The sequence below is a fragment of the Tupaia chinensis genome, unplaced genomic scaffold, assembly GCF_000334495.1.
Source record: "Tupaia chinensis unplaced genomic scaffold, TupChi_1.0 Scaffold145208_1, whole genome shotgun sequence".
Taxonomy (NCBI): domain Eukaryota; kingdom Metazoa; phylum Chordata; class Mammalia; order Scandentia; family Tupaiidae; genus Tupaia; species Tupaia belangeri.
This window is the reverse complement of record NW_006205068.1, coordinates 2,607,095-2,629,907: the sequence shown is the minus strand read 5'-3', so window position 1 is coordinate 2,629,907 and position 22,813 is coordinate 2,607,095. Positions and strand designations below refer to the sequence as shown.

At 43.9% G+C, this 22,813-nt stretch overlaps 2 protein-coding genes and 1 pseudogene across 2 annotated transcripts in view; 2 read left to right on the top strand and 1 right to left on the bottom strand.

Annotated features, from left to right (window-relative positions):
• The window catches only part of CHLSN (cholesin), a 190,232-nt gene that overhangs the window by 120,438 nt on the left and 46,981 nt on the right, over positions 1-22,813 (bottom strand). The window lies entirely within an intron of this gene.
• On the top strand, positions 349-5,939 carry GPER1 (G protein-coupled estrogen receptor 1). Its single transcript, XM_006167886.3, has 2 exons — positions 349-693; positions 3,491-5,939. Exon 2 carries the CDS (start codon positions 3,817-3,819, stop codon positions 4,942-4,944), a length of 1,128 nt encoding a protein of 375 aa, XP_006167948.1. The 5' UTR covers positions 349-693; positions 3,491-3,816; the 3' UTR covers positions 4,945-5,939.
• On the top strand, positions 19,635-21,757 carry LOC102489911 (KRR1 small subunit processome component homolog pseudogene; annotated as a pseudogene).

Genomic DNA, 22,813 nt, shown 5'->3' with positions numbered 1-22,813 from the left:
AAATTCTCTATGTATTATTCACAAGCTACTATACTGACTTAGGAAAGTTAGTGTTTAGTTTTAAAGCCAGTCAGTTGCTAAAGCAAGCAAGAATATTGCTTGTTTCAACAAATGAAAGATTATCTAAAACATAAACAGTGTCTACCGTAATCCCATCAATCTTTAAAAAAATTATCTCAGTGGCTAAAGAAAAGCAGTTAAACTGGAAACTTTCATAAAAATATGTCTCCTGGGACTGAGCTCATTGCCAAAGTATAGAAGGAAAAAAAAAGGCCAGCAAAAAAACAGTTAATGCTAGCCTTAAAAGGAGGCTGTCCAGAGCCAGTCCAGAGCCAGTCCAGAGAGCCGAATGGGCAGGGCCCTGGGAAGCCCATAAAGTGCGGCCCTGTGCCAAGGGGGCTGCAGATTTGCGCTGGCCTCAGACAATGACAGGAGCGTCCTTGGGGAACTTTCCCTAACAGGGCGGGGTCTTTTTTCTTTTTCTCACTCCAACTGCTTCCAAGACGCTGAGCATACAGGACAGGTTGACTTCCAGCTGGCAGTCCAGAATCACACCACCTGCGGGAAACTTTCAAGTGCACCTCCAGTGTGATGAGAGCAAATCCCCGCGAGCAGGCTGAGGAGGCTCCGGGAAGCACGGAAGGGGTTTGCTCAGAACAAAGACAGGCCAGGGAAGCCCAGCCTGCAGCCCAGGTAAGACGTGGCCCTCAGTTCCCGGGCCCTGGGTCTGGTGGGTACCGCACCACAGGTTGGTAGGGGCCTCAGCCAAGCTGCAGTCCTGTTACGGTAATGGCTGGACACAGGGCTAAACACGGTAGTCTCTGGTGAGAGCAGCACCCAGCCCCTGAAACAAGGCACAGACCACTCTTCAAGTGAGAAAAGCCAGATGGCTCTGATCCCCTGGGTGTGACAGCAGTGGGGACTTTGCCTGAAGGGCCTTTTATAACACATTCCGAAAATTTATGATCCAGTATTCTGCCATATTCTGCTCAAGCCAGAATGTGTCTCAGTTCACAAAAGAAGACTGCCATAGCTCTGCCTTGTACTGCAGTGCTTCAGTCACTCTTACTACCCCAAAAGTCAATTACCACCCCTATAAAGAGGGTAAGAGAGCTGACGAAATCTTTTTCAGATCTGGACAAGTAAACGTCTGAACCAAAATGATTTCTACCTGTTTAATGATCATTTTTACAAATTTATGGCCCAATCTAATGCAGATACTGTCCGTGGTGAATTTCATCCTAGGTCCTTGAATCTTTTTATTTGACCATTACAAAAATAACAGTATTTGACAAAGATCAAACGACCTCATTTATGAGGGAAAGAAATGAATGATTCCCTTTAAAACTGTTTTCTTCTCAGTTTATTAAACAAATTTAGGTAAGGGAACAAACATCATGAGGGTCCTACTCTCCTTTAAATTTTCCTCTAAGGCATGCAGCCTAATACTTCCCAGAATTTCTACATTTAAAGGGTAAAACAAGTACCTGGGCAGTTTTTTTTAAAAGAAAATAAATATAGAGATTACATAGAAGCTTTCAACATTACATACAGAATCTGAGAACAGTGACATTTACGCTGCTCAAATTGGTATTATCTACTAAAGATGAATGAGGAATGCAAACTAACTAATAAATTCACCAGAACCTAAGCAAAGAATATTGAATACTTTCAAAATAATCACTGACATAAAGGTAATGATTTCTCTTTTTCCTTTTCTTTTCCTTTACTTAAAGTAGTATTTTCAAGCAATAGGTCAATAAATGGTTTGTTTTTGTAACACTTCAAAATTATTCCTAATGAGGGAACCAGCAGTTAACGTAATGGCTATGTCACTGGAATCCCACGTAGTCGACCGCAGTTCGCGTCCTGGACCCGGTGGCTTAAAACTCACGCCGGGCGCATGTGCGCCCGAGAGGAGAATGGAGGAGAAGGGATTGTGGCATGACCATCCCCCCGGGGGGTGATTTCTCACTTTCTGTCTCTATGTCCCTCTCTGTCTGTGTGGCGAGCGCACGCGCCCTACAGCAAAAATCTCTCCAAAAAAAAATTATTCCTAATGATTTCAAAGGGTAAAAGAAAACTCACCAAAGAAAAGCAATTCCGATCTATTTTTACAAGTCAGTTTAATCCAGGGTTTCGCGCCCTTGGCACTATTTTTTTTTTTTTTTCAGAGAGATTTTTGCCATAAGGCACAGGTGCTGACTGGAGAGACAGAGAGATAGAAAGCAAGAAATCTCCCCCACCCCCCACCCCAGGGGGATGGCCACATCACAATCCCTTCTCCATTCTCCTTCTAGGATTCTGGGCATGCACATATATGCAACTGGCATGAGTTTCAAGCTGCCAGGTCCAGGACTCGAACTGCTGTCAACCACACGGGAGTCCAGCACCTTAACCGCTACACTACCTACTGATCTGATCCTTGGTACTACTGACATTTGGAGCCCAGTAATTCTGTGTCAGGAGCTGGGGTCTGTTCTTTGTCCTTGACCCTGTAGAATGTTCAACAGCATCCCTGGCCTCTACCTACTAAATGCGGGCACTCTCCCTCAAACCCCTGATCCCATGCTGAGACAACCCCAATGCCTCCAGACATTGCCAATGTCACCTACTTGAGATTCCCTGGTTTATTCCATAAAGAACTTCCAAGAGCAGAGTGTAACCAACCAAGTGTTGGGAAACCCATCTCCACTTGAACAAAGCTAAGGAGCCCCACTGCAGATGGGCAGTCATAAACAAAACGCTGAAGATTTTCTTTACCCTGTTGCTAGGTTACAAATAGCATTAAAAAAAAAAAAAAAAAGAAAAACTAGGTTTTACATTAATTTATTAAAACACTGAATAAAATTTTAAATATTATTTCCTAAAACAATGATCGTTTTTACTCCTTCACTCTTTTATTCTACATTATGAAAAAATATTCTGCTTCCAGCTCCAAACTTAATACTGGCCTTAGCAAAAACGTAAAATCTCTTTTACCTATTTTATTGCAGGAGAAATGATTTGACTCCAATTTTCACAAAGTTTTCTTTCAGAAACACTGAGGTGGGGATCTGGCTCAGTGGTAAAGTCTCTGACTGCAGAAAAGCTGGGTTTTTCCCTTCCCATCTTATTTCTCTTTCCAGTAGCTACTGAAATAAATTTCATTTCCTCTCCTGACATAGTGGTTTTCGCAAACTTTCCATACCCAATATTCACATTACTTCATAAGCTTATTTGTCTATTAAAAAAAAGAAGAAAGAAATAGGCACTGCATATGAGGATGACTCACTGTCCAGTCTTCAATTTAATTCAAGCAACTCTGGGAGCTCTCAGGAAAGAAAATGGGATGTTTCTACCTTTATTTCTCTGAGATATAAAACCCAAAGTTCTGGCCTTCCTTATTTTCATTTGTAGATCCATAACTACAGGGTCTGGCCAGGGGCACCGGGTTCCATCAGGAAGCTGAAGCTATAGGTGAGACCTAATTCTCTCCTTGTCTCTCCAGGTGTCCAGATAGTGAAGTACCAGGCACAACTTGGAACACAGCTGCCAACGCACATAAGAAAGGACTACCAGCCGCACCTGCGTGGTGCCTGCTAGACTTAAGTTAGCCCTAAATACAGACAGCAATGACTTGGACCTGTTCTTTCAACTTTCTGCAATTAACAAACCCAAGCTGTCACAAGTGACCCTTGTAACAGGTATTCCTGTTTAACAAATGCTTGATTCACTTCAAAGAGAATCACCTTTCTTTCTAACGATGGATTCATGGTTTAAAACAGATTTCTGTGATTTTTTTGGCAACTCTTGAGACTTGCATTGCATGGAGACATGGATATGACTTCTCCAGCACGCAGCTTTGGCATGGAAACCCACCCAGGCACTATGCATCTGGCAGGCTACAACGGCACTTCTTCAGAACTAAACCTGACCCACCCGCCCCATGGTGCCACCCTTGGGAACCAGACAGGTGACCTCTCTGAGCATCAGCAGTATGTGATTGGTCTTTTTCTCTCATGCCTTTACACCATTTTCCTCTTCCCCATTGGCTTTGTGGGGAACATACTGATTCTGGTGGTGAACATCAGCTTCCGTGAAAAGATGACAATCCCTGACTTGTACTTCATCAACCTGGCGGCAGCAGACCTCATCCTGGTTGCTGACTCCCTGATTGAGGTGTTCAACCTGGATGAGCAGTACTATGACATCGCTGTCTTGTGTACCTTCATGTCTCTCTTCTTGCAGATCAATATGTACAGTAGTGTCTTCTTCCTTACGTGGATGAGCTTTGACCGGTACATCGCCCTGGCCAAAGCCATGCGTTCCAGCCTGTTTCGCACAAAGCACCATGCCAGGCTGAGCTGTGGCCTCATCTGGATGGCCTCTGTGTCTGCCACCCTAGTGCCTTTCACTGCTGTCCACTTGCAGCACACTGAGGAGGTCTGCTTCTGCTTTGCAGATGTCAAAGAGATCCAGTGGCTTGAGGTCACCCTGGGGTTTATCATCCCTTTCGCCATCATTGGTCTCTGCTATTCCCTTATAGTCCGGGTTCTCATCAAAGCTCACAAGCACCGAGGCCTACGTCCACGGAGGCAGAAAGCCCTTCGGATGATCTTTGCTGTGGTCCTCGTCTTCTTCATCTGCTGGCTGCCAGAGAACGTCTTTATCAGCGTTCACCTTCTACAGAGGACACAGCCAGGGGCCGCTCCCTGCCAACAGTCTTTTCGTCATGCCTACCCCTTAACTGGCCACATCGTAAATCTGGCGGCTTTTTCCAACAGCTGCCTGAACCCCCTTATCTACAGTTTCCTGGGGGAAACATTCAGGGACAAGCTGAGACTGTACATTGAACAGAAAACAAACTTTCCAGCTCTGAATCGCTTCTGCCATGCTGCCCTAAAGGCAGTCATTCCAGACAGCACCGAACAGTCAGATGTAAAGTTCAGCAGTGCGGTGTAGAAAGCCTTGTCCACAGAGACCAGACATAGTGCTTCCCAGGAGCTGCAATCGCCTGGACAAAGTGGGCAGAAAGGGACAGGCCATGCCATGTTTAAACCCCAGTCAGACATTACTGAGGACTCCTGGTGCCTCAATTACGAGCACACCTGCACAGTGGCCTCTTGCTGCTCTCAAGAGGTTCTCGCACTGCTCACACAGAGCTGCTACAATTCAGAGATGCTCACCACTGCAGGCCATGGCACTCAGTCCAAGGGCCACTGGTGACCAGCTTGTCACTTGGCTCATTTCTGAACAAAATGTATCTTCCAGTGGAAAAGGATTCTGATATTGATGACCTTCAAAAGCCTAAAGAAGGGAGCACTTTGGGTGAATATCTTCGTTACAAGGTAAATCTGCAATACATCTGCCATCTTGGGGGAAAAAATTAGCCTGGAGACAGAATACACTCCACTGGCCTAAGATGGATATGGTGATTTGTAATTCACTACGTAGTACATGCTAATACTAGCACACTGTAAGCTAAAGAGGAAGAAGCGCTTCTCTTGCACATACCTGAGCATTCGTCATCTCTCAGAACGGCACCCACCACATCGCCGTAACCTCACCTACGCCTCGTGAGTAACAACTGGGTAACTCGGTCTGCGTTAGCTGGGAAGGCTCTTCTTTAATGGAAGTAACTACCTGCCTGCTCTAAGATACTAAATTGATTTAGTAACTCTATTTGTTTACGACAGTCTTTGCAATTACAATAATGTGGAATATGACCAGAGGGCCCGCTGTGTGGTTTAGCGGGATGCCACAGTGAAATCCTCTGGCATGTGTGTTAAAGAGCGTGCCTCTATGAAAATAATGAGAACAATGATGTGACAATGTAAACTTTTCTCATTAAAATGTAAAAAAAGGAAAAGAAAACTAATGATAGTTGGTAATGTTCAGCCTTTGTCAATAAAATATAGTTGCGTGCTGATTCTTCTAAAATGCTCTAAGTAGTTTGCTAAGTGTGTGAGGAGTGGGATAGAAGGTCTCGAAGCACCAGAATTTCTCCTTCTTTTTTTTTTTTTGGAGAGACTTTCGCTATAGGGCGCGTGCGCTCGCCAGACAGACAGAGAGAGACATAGAGACAGAAAGCGAGAAATCACCCCCCAGAGGGGATGGTCACGCTGCAATCCCTTCTCCTCCATTCTCCTCTCGGGATCTTGGGCACGCACGCACACGCGCCCGGCATGAGTTTTAAGCCACCGGGTCCGGGACATGAACCGCGGTCGACTACGTGGGAGTCCAGCGACATAGCCATTACGCTAACTGCTGGTTCCCGAATTTCTCCTTCTTCACAAAGAAAAATATCCCCACAGCTTCTCAAAGCTCACTCACTGCCCAGAGAACTTTTTAATGGGGCTAACATCCAAATCCAGTCACCTGGACATACCTGGCACTTCAAGGATGTCTGAAATGCTAGAGTCTAACACTCCCATTGCATAATCTTTGGGTATCAAAGTAGTTTTATTACAAATGGAGAAAAAAGTCTGTACAGCAATAACCTCACTTTTATAAAAGGTTAGGAAATCACATCATAAACTGAGCTACGGTGCCTTGCAGCAGGCTCCCCAAACCCACTCTGACGCCCGCCTGACCTAAGTGCTGCTTCCTACTCTTTCTGCCCCACCCAGTGTGGCAGCTAGTCTCTCTCTCCCACATTACCGAAGTGCAACTAACACCCACTGCTCTGGCGGAGGACAGTGTCTTCTCAACAGCACTTGGAGGAGCTGGCGCAGGGCTTCTCCAAGGAGAGCCAAGAAAATGTGAGGATACAGAGAAACATACCACTTTAGTTTGTTTGTATTGTTTTAGAAGAGAGATTTTTTACAAGAATCATTTATTTATTATTATTATTGTTAATATTATTTTTTCACATGAGTTTTGCCAGAGAAAGAGAGAGGGGGAGAGTGAGAAAGCAAGCTGCCAGGTCCGGGACTCAAACCATGGCCAGCCATGTGGGAATTCGAACACCTTAACCACCATGCCACCTGCTGGCCCCTAAAAGAGAGATTTTTGCTACAGGGCACATATGCTCATCAGAAACAAGAGACAGAGAGACAGAAAGTGAGAAATCATCCACCAGGGGGTATGGCCATGCTCCAATCCTTTCTTCTCTGTTCTCCTCTCAGGATCTTGGGCACGCACACACATACCCCCACCCGGCGTGAGTCTTAAGCTGCCGGGTCTGGGATGCAAACCACAGTTGACTATGTGGGAGTCCGGCGACATAACTATTATGCCATCTGCTGGCCCCCACCACTTTAGTTTTAATAGTTTTTATGGTTATTTTCTATTTATGATACTTTTTTAAATAAATGCTATCATAAAATTTTATTTTTAAATAAATTTAAAGAGAAAGGTGATTCAATTTAAACAAAATATCTGGGAAGACTGGAGCTGGACAGTGGCCCAGCAGTAATATGCTCTGTGAGGCTGGCCCATATGGGAAGATTCTGGGATCGTGTCTGAGATCTCCCTTAGTATGCTGGCTCCACACATGCCTGAAATCCGAGTTGGCTATGACTGGAGTAAATCACAATGTGAAGACCTTGTTGAGGGTTTTCCCCCACCCCTCCGTCTTTCTCTCATTCATGGAAGAAATTACCTTAAAAAAATCTGAAAGAGGTATTTTCTCTTTCAGGCAGTTAATGGATATGGCAAAACTGAAAATTAAATGTTGTAGTGAGCCTAAAAGAATCACTCCTTCTCTCTTTCTCATCCTGTTTTGTCAGACACAAGAGGCTGTGCATCACTGGATGCAGGAAGCCTGGATCTGACAGCTCAGAGATGCCTGCATTCTCCGTGGCTTAATCGCTATGGGTGAAACTCTCCTCCAAGAAAGATGAAATCTGTCCCAAACAGTGAGCACACAAAAGTGGCACTGCCAATGACTCAAGTCATACTTATAGCTTGCTTTCTTGTGTGTGTGTGTATGTGGGAAAACCAATTCTAAAGTCTCTGAGCAAGACAACAGACAGACCTCCAATCTGGTTCCCATGCACAACAGGTCTAGCGACAAGTGGAGAATCACCATGGGATGACCAAACAAGGCTCACACTGAGCTATGTGGAGTGGCCTCAGTCAGGTCATGCTGGAGCGCCCTTTCCTCTGCCCTCTGTAGCCTTCCTGATGAACCAAGCACACCTACAAAGGTGCAAACAGCTCTGCTTTGTAAAGAGGAGAGAGGTTCTCAGAAGACACAACTCGAACCTTCTCCTGGAGCAGTGCTTCTCCAGGACATACAGGACACACTAGACAGTAATGCCTGAGAATTATAGCCTCAGCCCCAAGGGGTTGATATTTTCATAAAATGAGTGCTTGACACTCAGTTCCCCCTTCTGACCTCAATGCTGGTGAGAGGAAAACACCCTTCATTCCAATCACAGAAAGGAGGCATGGGCTGGCACTAACACCGAGAACCCAACCACACGCAAGGCATTCACAGAACGTATTTACCATACTAGTCCTAGCTTGAAAAGTGGCAGACCAAAGCTTTAAAAATATGCAGAGATTCGAGATCCAACATTTTTAGCTCTTAGTTCTGATAAGGATGGCATGGGGAGACACACAAGGAATAAGGCAAATAATAAGGTCTAGTTTCTAATCTTTATGATGATCCCATGAGGAACGTATTATCCCTATCACTGGGATGAGGAAATGAATACTTTAGGAGTACCTAAGTATTACTGCTCAGAACCTCAGATGGCAAAGTAAACCTCAGGATCCAGCTCCAAAGCCCACATTCCTTCCCCCACAGCACTCACAATCAGGTATCTAACAAACAAAGGCACATCATGTAGAAATCAAAGAAAGCAAAGGAGCCCTGATCAAGAGTCAACCAAGGTCATTGACCCAAATTTTCCCAAAGTTACATCATTTAAGAAGCTCAGGGCAGATGGGAGGGAGATCGGCCCTAACAAACTCTACGTGGAACTGTGTCTGATATCCTTGAACATCAATCAAAGGGTAAGACTCATGCCTCTAAGGCAACCCACACCCACGCCAGCTATGACTTTTGTAGAGCCCTCCTCTGGGCCACCACAAAAGTACTTATACCAGGGGTTCTATTTCATCTCTGGGATCATATAGAATGGACCCACTCTTTACTGCACATGAAAGACACCACTCTGAATGTGTGAACACATCGGCCCTCCTGACTTCTGAATATCCGATTACCAGATCTTCTCCAGGGAGTATCTGAATGAGGCTCAGGTCAAACAGAGTTGGAACACAGCTTCTGCCACATAAATCATGAAGTACATTTCCTGGTCTATACTGGCTACAAACCTACTGTGAGGGTCACAGAATGCACCGGCCAAGCCACAGGGCCACTAGAAGAGCAAGTGCAGGCGGGGGTCACAACTTAACAGAAAGGGACCTTTACTAAGCTAGACACAGGGCCTGGGGCCTCTGAAGTCTCTTTCACAGAGACCCTTGACCCTCACCCTTGTGAGACTGACAGGACTGAGGTCAACAGGTCTGACAAGGACTCTGCCCAGTACATGCCCTTCTCAAAGCGTTTGTCCAAGAGTTGAGACTAATGTAATTATTTTGGCAGGAACTCTATAAGATAAAAATCAAGGTGTTTTAATTGCTTTGTTGCTTCCTGGTAACCCATTCCTCTCCCTTACACTAAACTCCATGAAGAGCTCAACTGTAAGCACACAAAAAAAGATAATTTCATCATTTTCTTTGTGCTTAATTAACTCTTGACTATGTGAGGATAATATGGTCCTTCCCAGGCCATAGGACGCTCACAAAGGACAATGGCATTCAGTTCAGGAGACCCTACTTAAGCATGCATCCTCAGAGGCAAAGTGGAAAGAAAATAAGCAATTCTGGAACTATTTTATCTTTTTTTTTTTTTTTTTTTTTTTTAGATTGCCAGAGGACACATACATTCACCAGAGAGACAGTACAACAGAATGAGAGAGATAAAGAGAGTAAGGCATAGTGACACCACAATTATTTTTCCTCCATTTCTCCATCCTATCAGGATTTGGCACACATCCACACACACCTAGTGTATTTTTCAAGTTACAGACACTAGAATTGAAACCAGGGTCAACCATGTAGAAGCCAGCTTTCTGGCCATAGTGCTTATTCTCTGTGTAGCTTAATCACTATGGACTGGCCCTGATGGAATTATTTTAGATGTGTTATGAATAGAGCACATTAGGAACTGTGTCCATGTTCTTGAAGTCAGAGTTCTCACCGCAGAAGAAGGCAGATACAAAGCAGGAAGAGAGGTCACCCAAAGAGGACCCCATGGAAATGGATCAGAACCAAACAGTATAAACTCAAGATTTCTAAAATAAGAACATGTATGTGAATGTATGCATGCATAGCATATATTTGTACAGATGTATGGCATTATGTATGAACATACACAGATATACATATTTATGTTTCCTAGGACTGTCCACTCAGAGCCTAGAAAAGAAGACTTAAGCAGCTACAGCCTGCCCAGCACTCAGATCTGGTCACTACTATAAGAGATCTTCAAAAAGTTCATGGAAAATGCATACTGGGAAAAAGCTATGCATGGATTTCAAATTCTTTTCACACTAAAATAAACTCACACTTTAATTTCATTTTCCAAGAACTTTTTTTTTTTTTTAAGAGAGAGAGAATTTTTGCTATAGGAGAATGTACTTGCCAGAGAAAAGGAAAGCAAGAAATCACTCCAGGGAGGTGGGGAGGGATGGCCATGCTACAATCCCTTCTCCTCCATTCTCCTCTTGGGATTTTAGGGCATGCACACACACACATGCCTGGCATGAGTGAGTTGGTGATTTGTTTTGTTTTTAATAATTATTTATTTAATTTTATTTATCCATTCATTTATTTAAATTTGACCTGAGACACACATACACGAGCACAGAGAGAGAGAGAGAGAAAGTGAGAAACCAAGCCACCAAATCCAGGAGTTGAACTGTGGTCGGCCATGTGGGAGTATCCAGTGCCTTAACCACCATGCCACCTGCTGGTCCCCTGGCATGAGTTTCAAGCTGCCAGGTCCAGGACTTGAACCCAGTTGACTACAAGAGAATCCAGCAACAAAACCATTACACCATCTGTTGGTCCCTACATGAACTTTTTTTTTTTTTGGAGAGGTTTTTGCTATAGGGCGCATGTGCTCGCCAGACAGACAGAGAGAGACAGAGAGACAGAAAGCGAGAAATCCCCCCCCAGGGGGGATGGCCACGCCGCAATCCCTTCTCCTCCATTCTCCTCTCGGGATCTTGGGCACGCACGCACACGCACCTGGCGTGAGTTTTAAGCCACCGGGTCCAGGACACGAACCGCGGTCGACTACGTGGGAGGCGAGCGACATAGCCGTTATGCTAACTGCTGGTCCCCCGTACATGAACTTTTTGAGGTACCTTGTACTATCGATCTTAAAAAGGGACCAGGGCTCCCTGGAGAAATGGCTGATTCAAGCCTGGGCAGGGAGGAACAAGATTAACTTGAAACATGTGGTTCTGCCAGAAGGTAAGAAAGGCTTCAAGAAAAGACAGGGTCATATCAAAGGGACACAAGGGACAGCATGGTGGGCTCCTTCCCACTGGCCAAATCTGAGATAATTTGAGCATCAAGATAATTAAGAGCAAATAATTATAAACTGTTAAAAAATAAGAATTGGGACCACCACATGGCATAATGGTTACATTGCTAGACTCCCATCTAGTCAGCCATGGTTCAAGTCCTGGACCAGAAGCTTAAAACTCACACCAGGCACAAGTGAGTGCATGTCCAAGATCCCGGGAGGAATATGGATTGGATTGCAACATGGCCATCCCTTTTCAGGGATATTCTCTAGCTTTCTGTCTCTCTGTTGAGCCCATGGGCCATATAACAAAAAAGAAATATAAATAAGAACCTGGGGACTAGCCCTAAAGTATAATGGTTAAGGGAGCTAGATCCCACATGGCCAGCTGTGGTTTCAATCCTGACTCCAGTAGGCTTGGAAAACATGTCAGGTGCATGTGTGTGCATGCCCCAAATCCTGACAGGGTGGAGAAATGGAGAAGGGATTTCAGTGTGATCACATCCCACTGGGGGTGCTTTTGCTTTCTGGTGAGCACACACACGTTCTGACAATTAAAATAAAAACCAAACAGAATCCATTCCAATAATAAACAGATATGAATAAATGTAATTTAGAGAAAATAAACAATAAAAATAATAAACAGAGGGATAAATGAATGAGTGACTGAATGGAGAGGATTTTCATAGCAAAATACTAGCTGGTAAAGGTGGATTATGGAGTTGGAAACCTGTCACTACAGCTTTGACAGTGAGGTCAGTACAGCCAAGAATCCCGAAGGGGGGGGGCTAAACCTCAGGAATATTCAATGCTGAACAGGTGCTGGCAAAGCCTTACACGTCTCCCAGATCACTGATTAGTCTAAGGCAGAATATTCATTATACAGCAGAAGGGATAGCCGTCCCCACGGATCAGTACGAGTGAGGACAGTCACTACACAACAGAGGGAACAGCTCCTTCACCGAGTGATCACAGCAACATCATTGAGAGGAACAGTCCAGATGTGAAACCCTGAGAAGGACATGATGACACTTACATCCTAATCAAAGGAGGTACACCTGATTCTAATCAGGAGGAAATATGAGAAAAATCCAAAATGGAGACAGGGAACCAGTATATACCAAAAATGTCAATGTCATGAAAGACTGGGGGAGGAGGGGGAGCAGGGCATCTGTTCAAAATTCAGAAAGAGAATAAAAATGTAACAATTAAATCCAATATGGATATAGATGAGATGATCAACTAGAATGTTAAAATTCTAGTTGTATATTATTATGGGTCAGTTACTAAATGTAGAATATCTGGGTAGATGAAAGTATCACATCACTGTTCAATTTCCCAAGACTGATAACTGTGCTGTGGTTCCATGAAATAATGTCCTTATTCTTAGGAAATACACATTAAAGTACTTGAAGCTGAAGAGGTATGATGGGTACATCTTACACACGGGTACACATAAACAGAACAAGTGTGCGTGTAAGCACCCTCTCAATGCCAAAGCTCAGGGGTAGTGCAACACTCTGCAATACTGGAAGACATACAGAAGACTGGGCTTTGGTTTCCAGATCAACCTGTACGCTCTACGCACACATCCCTATGATCCTGACTGGATGGAAAGCCTGGGAGGAGGACTGCAGCATAAGACTCTCTTGAGGGTACCTATCATTCTCTTTAAAGCTCTGTATTGAAAGAAAGAAGAAAGGAAAAGGGAGAGAGAAAGGGAGATGTGGAGGAAGAGAGGGAAAGAAAGAAAGAACAAAAGAAAAGGCAAATAGGATGTTAAGAATATTAATTTCAGAGCCAGCAGGTGGCATGTTGGTTAAGGTCCTAGACTCCCACACAGCTAGCTGACTGCTGTTCAAGGCCTGGACACAGCAGCTTGAAAATCATGCTGGGCATATGTGCATGCATGCCCAAAACCCCAGGAAGAGAATGGAGAACGGATTGCGATGTTATCATTCCCCCTGGAGGGTGACTTCTCACTTTTCCTCTCACTGTCTCTCTCTGGTGAGTGCACGCACCCTATGCCAAAAATAGTAACAACAAAAACATTCATTTCATACCTATGGATATAAGTCCACCTCCAAAAAATGGAAAATAAATATTCAAACAAGTATTTGTATACAAATATTTCCAGCAGTGCTATTCACAACAGACAATAAGTAAAAACAACGCAAATGCCCATAAATGATGAATAAACGAAGTTCATTCATTGTATATCCATGTAGTAGAATATTACTCAGCCGTAAAAAGAAATGAAGCACTGACACGTGTTACAGCATGGACTTTGGAAATACACCAAGGAAAGAGTCAAACATAAAAGGACAAATACTGTATGATCCTCTTCATATGAAAGGTCCAGAGTAGGTAAGTCCGCTGAGACAGAAAGCAGATCAGTGGCTATCAGGAGCTAAGAAGAAGGGAATGGAGACTGACTGCTAATGGGCATGGGTTTCTTTTGGGGGTAAAGAAACTTGTCCTAAAATTTGATAGTGGTGATGGCTGTGTAACTCTGAGACTATACCAAAAACAACTGAAGTACATATGTTAAAAATGTGACTGGGTCAACAGGTGGCATGAAAGTTAAGGTCAATTGTTCAGTTCAAGCCCTAGACCTGGAGGCTTGAAAGAGCGCGTCGTATATGTACATGCCTGCCTAAGATTTTGAGAGGAGAATGGAGAAGAAGGCATTGTGTTGTGGCCTCCTAGGGGGTGATTTCTCAGCTTCCCTCTCTCTCTTCACTCTTCCCTCACTGTTTCTCTCTCTCCAGTGAGCACAGGCACTCTACAGTAAAACTTTCATATATATATATATAAATGAAAACTGTGACTTACAGTAAATAAATATCTCAAAAAGGCTCTTGTTTAAACTAGAGCACCACTCAGGCCTGCAGGTGGCATAGTGGTTAAGGTACTGGACTTGCACATGGTCAACTGTGGTTACAGTACCAGACCTGGTGCCTTGAAACTCATGCCATGTATGTGCATGCTCAAAATCCCAAGAGGAGAATGTAGGCGAAGGGACTGCAGTGTGGCTATCACCCCTGGGGGATGTGGGTAATGATTTCTCATTTTCTGTCTCTCTGGCAAGTGCACGCACCGTACAGCAAAATTCTCTCAAAAAAAATAAATAAATAAATAAAAACTACAGCACTACTCAGCCAGTGGAGTCATTCTTCTGATGGCTGCCCTTCCCTTCTAGGATACATGGTAGCCTCTGCAAAGCACTTAGCACCTTTGAAGTAAATGCCACCGTCTGACAGTGTTCACACTCTTATGCCTCGGGCCCACATGCTGCATGTTCTTCACCAGCAGCCACAGAACACTTTCTGAAAATAGAAAGGTTTGCCATCTGGAATTGAGGAGCTATCCTATAACATTTATTGTAAACACTCCTAATTAAAGTTTTCCCTTCTTTCTTATGGTCTAATAATTCAAGTTTTATTTTCTTCCCCACAGTGGGATACCAACCGTCTGGGGTGTCTTTTGATATGCTTTTAAATTAAAAACAGGGAGAAAGAACTTTTGTAAAAAATAAATCTAAATTTACAAAATCATTCTCTGGGATCACTCACAAAGCAGTGGAGGCCAGTGCTCCTGGTGACAGTTTACAGGGAGCCAGGTAACTACACAGACTGGCCCAGCAACTCGGGATCCACCAGGCCAACAGCCAAGACATCACTGTCACACACATCAGAAGTGATCACGTGCAGAAAGGAAACTGATAAACTGTCATTTAATTTACTTTGCACTGTTCTTGGACATCTTCACTGGAACAATTTACTCAGAACTCTAGAAAACAAGTTTTATAATTCAAGCCCTTCTGTCACTTTCCCTCTTATTAGACCTGTGATCATTCCTCCTAGAACAGTAGAGACGCCAAGGTGAATAAAACACACTGTCCTGTGGTGCAAACCTCACACACACACAGGTTTTTGCCTCTCCTCTCAGATTAGGGAGGAAGCCTAACCATTTGAGGTGTCTGGTTCCATCTTTCTGCATCAACAGTTACCAACTGAGACTTGGAGAAGAAAAGATTTCCCTTCTCTAAATGATTGTCCACCTGAAAAGTATGTGCTGAGCATCCCTCCAGATACTGTCACTAGAAATCTTAATTCTGGGTACAATTAGCATTTTGCTTTCCTAGTTTTTTGGATGATGGAGAGTTTGCTAGCCCAGCTTGTACCAGAAACAAAGTGCAACAGGAGCGTCTTCTTAGGGGTGTAAAACACCACCGTGCTCCAAGTCTCTCACCCTCCACTAAGGCTCCAGAATTCTTATGGTAAAAGACATTTCTTGGGACCAGCAGTTGGCGTAATGGCTATGTTGCTGGACTCTGATGTAGTTGACCATGGTTCGAGTCCCAAACCCGGTGGCTTAAACTCACACTGGGTATGTGTGCATGTGTGCCCAAGATCCCAAGGAGGAGAATGGAGGAGAGGGGATTGCGGTGTGGCCATCTCCCCTGCGGGGTGATTTCTCACTTTCTGTCTCTCTTTGTCTTTCTAGCAAGTGCATGCACCCTATAGCAAAATCCTCTAAAAAAAAAAAAAATTTTTTTTTTAAAATAAAAGACATTCCTTTCTCTCCCCCCCCCTTTTTTTTTCTAGCAAGTGCATGCGCCCTATAGCAAAATCCTCTCAAAAAAAAAAATTTTTTTTTTAAATAAAAGACATTCCTTTCTCTCCCCCCTCCCTTTTTTTTTTTGCCAGAGGGAACATGCTCATATGCACATGAAAGAGAAAGAGACAAAACATACATGCATGCACCCCACAATGGGGCCTGGTCACTCCACAATCCTTCTTTCCCTTCTAGTTTTCCATCTCATCAGGATCCTAGGCACATGTCCAGTATGTTTTTCAGTCCACTGGGGCTGGGATTTGAACCATGGTTCACTACATGGGATCCAACTCTCTCTGTACAATACTTATCAGCTGTGCTATGGGACCAGCCATAAAGGGCATGCTCCTAGTACTTTAATATATCTTAGTCATGGGCACAAACTACAACCGCCCACAATGGACAGCTGCAGATCTGTAACCAACCAGCAAATCCTCCGGGAATGAGCCCTTGGGCAGAAAGAGAGAAGTTCCAGGTAAGTGAAGACCAAGGTCCCATCAGAATAGGATGGGCCAGTACAGCCATCCTTTGTTCTTGGTCCCACTCAGGGTTCTGGAAAGGCCCTTCCACAACCAGGCCCAGCCCCATCAAGGTTGGCAAGGTTCACTCAGACAGACACTGTAGTAGCTTTGAGAAACAGGAGGCCTGGGGCAGCTGCGTCACAGGCTCCTGGCATTCTAGAATGATCCCTGAACTGACACGCAAACTGCACAACAAGCATGTGCACAGTACTGCAGTCTTAGCTTCATACACTCAAATCTGTGTTGTCGCCTCCTCGGATTAATCTGATTTTTGCCATTGTCCAGTGGGTGGGGGATTGATTCTGGGAACAAGGGTTTTTAAAAGCCAAAGGAACACCAAACAAAAGTGCGCCAAAACTCGGCAGTATTTCAAGCCTTAATACTGGGGTGGGATCCATCTGAAACTTATCACAAGAAATCAGCTGCTGGGAGTCCTGGAAAGGTGCCAGCTGCTTGTAGAAATGCTGCCATCCCCCAATCTGATCTGGGGAGCTGGTTCTGTTGAATGTGAACATTTACTGATATGAGGCTTCTTAAGAGGGGAAAAACAAAATAGAGTAAGTATCTTTTCGCACCAAGTTCCTCCTCCTCCCTCCTTCCCTGGCAGTATGTTATCTGGACAGCCATCAAAGTGCTGGTTCTACCTTCAGCCTCCTGGCTCCATTTCTCACCCAGATGCTGTAACCCCAAGTAAAGGTGAGACTGCACCATGCTCACCTTTACTTCCTCTGCATGTGGCGGGCTTCTATGGGCACCTGTTCAGCAGACACAAGACAACTGCAGCAGCTGTTCTCTAGGCCTCAGCATCTTCCCACAGTCTTCAGTTCACTGGGATAAACGTGACTGCCCTAGGCCCCAGGGAGATGTCAGGACATCTCAGCAAGAAAGGAGGTGGACAACAATTGCACGGACACAGCACTGCTTGGGAGGTTCAGCCTTCAGAAAACAATACAGCATTTTTGGTTCAAACATGTCTATCACCCAGAAATGCGAAAGAAAATCAGAGTGGGCTGCTGTCCTAAGACCCTTGCCTCATCCTTCTATTCTGTTTACAGTCTTTAATCCAAGGAGCCACGGCCATGGCCAGCTGAATCAAGAACAAACTGCGGCTCCTCAGCAGTTACAAAAGTGGAAGGGTCTTGCCCCCAGAAGCCGTCACGACATTGCACTCTCCCTCCCCAGAGAGGCTGGAGTGTGTGTCCCCAAACTCCCAGACCTGGTTTCAGAGCAAAAGTCAGTCTCAGGAAGTCCCTAGAGGTCTCCTGGAGTTCTAGCACATGGTTATGCGGTCAATCGACCTCCTGAAAACAAGAACGCTAGGCTGGGAACACATACACAAACCTACACCTCAAAAGGAGGGAGAGCCTGACAGGATGGGAGAACTTCCAGACCGGTTTCCAGAACAAAGCCTGAGATGCGGAGGTGAATGTGTGATTGGGTGTCATGAGGGCATTTGTCCACACCATAATGCCCACCACCAGCTGCACTCTCAGGGCTGTCAACTCAGGTGTAGGTGACACCAGGGCCCTAACATCACCTTACATTCCAATGGCATGCATGTACACACACACACACACACACACACACACACACACAAATATAGACAGCTGCATGTAGCATACACACATGCACACACACACACGCACATACAGTCGTGCATACACAGAAACACATGCACAAACTCACAAATATGCACACCCAGACACATGCATATATGTACTCCTAGACATACACACACATGTGTACATACATACCCACGATGAAGTGCTACTCAAATTTACAAGACTATTAAAAAGCCTAACATAGCAAATGTTGTCAAGAAAAAGGGATATCGTGCACTCTTATTTGCTGCTGGTGGAAATGTAAACTGTAAAATATTCCTAATCCACACAAACTGATGCCACTAAAACTGGCGGTAATTTGTTAGAGCAATAGAAAATTAATTCAGTGGACTTATCCAATAGAGAGAAGGATAAAGACTTACAAATCCTATAGACCCTGCAGTTCCATCCCTGGGTATATTCCCAAGAGAAACTCAAGCACAGGAATGACAGGATACACATTTTCAATCTTCTTTTTAAAAACAAAGTTCAGGGGACCAGCAGATGGTGTAATGGCTATGTTGCTGGACTCTCATATAGTTGACCACAGTCCAAGTCCCGAACCCAGTGGCTTAAACTCATAACGGGCGAGTATATATGCGTGCCTAAGATCCTGAGAGGAGAATGGAGGAGAAGGGATTGTGGCGTGGCCCTCCCCCTGGGGGGTGATTTCTCGATTTCTGTAATCTGTTACTCTGGCCAGTGCACATGCCCTATAGAAAAAAATTCTCAAAAACAAAGTTCAGGGGACCAGCAGTTAGCGTAATGGCTATGTTGCTGGACTACAGACATGACATATAGAAAAATCTTCTCAAAAACAAAGTTCAGGGGACCAGCAGTTAGCGTAATGGCTATGTTGCTGGACTCCCATGTAGTTGACTGCGGTTTGCGACCCAGACCCGGTGGCTTAAAACACACACAGGGTACGTGTGCATGCATGCCCAAGATCCCGAGAGGAGAATGGAGGAGAAGGGATTGCGGCGTGGCAATCCCCCCGGGGGGTGATTTCTTGGTTTCTCTTTGTCTCTCTCTGTCTGGCGAGCGCATGTGCCCTATAGCAAAAATCTCTCCAAAAAAAAAAATAAATAATAAAATAAAGTTCAGTGAGTTTATGTAAGCCATAGAATGGCTGTAATGTTCAAGTCATTTCTTTGGATAAACTGATACTATGGAGAGTTGTGAGTGTGTCTGTTTTGAGGAAGAGAATTTGGGGCAAGAAGGTAGATAGAAATTGTCAGGTTTGAATTTATTTGTTATGAAATATAAACTACAGGGAAACTCAATTTATATGCATGGAAATATCTTTAACCTCCATCCCTAGTTACAAATTCATGTTCCCTCTTCAGACATGCTGGCGACAACATGTCACAAGAGAATCAGAATGGGAGCTGCAGCATCCGGACCCACCAGGCATCCCGGGAACACAGACCTGTTTCACAACACCAGCCTCTGAGCCTGCTGGCAGGAACCTCAGCACTGGTAACAGACTGCTGGCAGGGCTGGCACAGTAAGAGGCAACCCAGACTCCCAGAGACCCAGGCAGAACACAAACCTACAGGGGGAAGGTCAACAAGTATGCTGCACACCCAGTGTGGGCAGGAACCTCCCAGCTCAACATATATGCAAGCATATGCATGCGCACACACACCTGCACACACACACACACACACACACACACACATAGCCCCTGCAGGTTATCTATACACCCATCTAGGTCGACTTGCATTCTCCCAGCTACACGCACCAATTCTAAGAGGAGGATGATACATCCTTACACATAAAAGGATGGCAAGTACCACAGGTCACTGAGAGGTACTTATATAAAATATTACCTTTTCCCAAACCAAAGCATAGTCCAAGATCCCAATCTCTGGTCCACAGGAAAGACACTCTGTTGACTTATTCAAAATAAGTTTACCATCACAGAGGGGCAACTCAACCCATTCTTTGCATTCAATAAGTGACCATAAATCAGTCATTTAGGACAAGGAAAACACCCAAGCCTAAAGGGTGTGGCAAATGATATGTCCACACTGGGCTAGGATAAAACCTTCACATGGGTTGAATGTTTCTTTTTGGTGGAAGTATAAAAGTGGTAGCAGTTATTGGTGCAAAACTCTACACATGGGAAAGCATAATTCATTGTAGCTAAAGAAAAAAATGAAACCAGCTATCAGATGTTACCAATATGACAGTTGTTAGAATGATATTCTATTATCTCCTCGCAGAATGGGCCGACTGCTGGGATTGGGAAAAGTGAATTTCAGAATCATAAGTTAAAGCTAGCCAACCAAGATGAATCAGAGAGCTACTTACTGTTCCTGATGGCTGGAAGGAACCAGCCTTTTCCAAAGACAATCCCAGAGGACTCTTGGAGGAAAGCAGTTTTGCAACCTTGTTTCTAAAGTACAGAGAGGCTTACTTAAAAGAGTGTTGACCTCAGTGCAGAAAGTATTGAGTGAACAGGACATTAATGCAACCTTGGACCTAACTGAGGGCAGCATGAGTGTACTACAAAGAAGACTTTTGATACATACATCATCATTAGGGCCAGAGACTTAAAAAACTGTTATCAAGGAGTGTTTCATTTGAACAGGCAGTACAATTCTTCAGGATGACACTGCATGTGACATCATTAAAATAGGTGCTTTGGTAAGAAATAAAGACTGATTTGTAAAAAGAAGACAACTGCTTATTGGTCCAAACGGATCTACATTGAAAGCATTGGAACTCTTAACAAACTGTTACATTTTTAACTCAAGGAAACAGTTTCAGCCATTGGACCTTTTAGTGGATTAAAGGAGATTCAGAAAGTGGCCCTAGACACTATGAAAAATATTCCAAGAGCCCAATCTCTGGTCCACAGGAAAGACACTCTGTTGCTTTATTCAAAATAAGTTTACCATCACAGAGGGGCAACTCAACCCATTCTTTGCACTCAATAAGTGACCATAAATCAGTCATTTAGGACAAGGAAAACACCCAAATTATAACACTAAAACTGTAATGATTAAACGAGAGTTGGCGAAAGATTCTGAATTATGATCACAAAGGTGAGAAATATTTCTGCCACATTTCAAACACAAGAATGTGAATAAATGCAAGGAAGCAAAGAAAAAAGAAACTGTGAAGAAAGCGTATACACCATTGCCACCATCACAGTCAGAAATCAGATTGACTGAGAATTGGCTAATGGTGAATACCTTTTGAAAGCCAGGCAGAAGTGGCAGAAGATGGAAGCAATAAAGCCTAAACAGGCAGAAGCTCTCAGTAAGAGACAAGAGGAAAGAAACAAAACTTTTATTCCACCTACAGAAAAACCAGTAGTGAAACCGAAGGAAGCTTCTACTGATACTAACATTGATGTGGCCACCATCAAGGAAAAAGCTAAGAAAGCAAAAAATAAGAAATTGGGAGCTCCTGCAGCTGAAGAAGTTAAGCTTAAGATGGAAGCAGATGAAAAGAACAAGAAGAAACAAAAGTAACATACAAAACCCTCTGAACTAGGGAACCAGCGGTTAGAGTAGTGGCTATGTCGCTGGGCTCCCACGTAGTCGACCGCAGTTCGCATCCCGGACCCAGTGGCTTGAAACTCACACCGGGAGCGGGTGGATGCGTGCCCAAGATTCCGCGATGAGACTGGGTGCCCAAGATCCCGAGAGGAGAATGGAGGAGAAGGGACTGCGGTGTGACCATCCCCCCTGGGGGGTGATTTCTCGCTTTCTGTCTCTATGTCTCTCTCTGTCTGTCTGGCGAGCACATGCACCCTATAGCGAAAAATCTCTCCAAAAACAAAACAAAACAAAAAAACCCTCTGAACTAGAATATATGAAGCTATCTCCTTTTGTAAAGGATTTTGAGACATCAGGGTGTTAAACTGCCTTCTTCATGAGAAATAATACTCTCATTACTTTTCTCTGTATTTCATTTGTTCATAGAGCAGTATTCTTTATAAATACAAATTATTGGGTTGTTTTTTAAAAAAACAAAAACAAAAAACTCTCTGTGTACAAATTACACATTGTGTACGTTAATTACAACTAATCAGTTCTAGACAGATTTTACCTAAGCATGAATTTAGGAGTAATTTTTTAGATTTCTTATATATAGATCTTTATAATGTGACTGTCATCTGTTAAATCCAACGTCTAATGCCATTTGTTAGTCTTTAAATACAATGTTTTAGGATTTGGTTTTGAAGAAAATAAATGTGTATTTAAAAAAAGAATGGCATTCTATTACACAACAAAATGTAGTCATTTTGGGATAAGTGGCTGAGAAGGTTGTCATTATATGAATCATCCTTTGTTTGTATTGCCATTTTTGAAGTTCAACTGTCTCATCAGACATTTACCAATGCAACTGTGGACAAAGGCAGACTTCCTGGCACGAAACTCAAGACTTAAAAAATTCAGGCTGCATTTTCAATACTTACTTAGCATCAACAGTTATTGCTTGCCATACGTGAGCACTGTGCTCTGCCTTCGCTGAACTGTCTCATGGGACCTGTCTGTCCCCTCAAGACAGGCCCACAGTGTCTC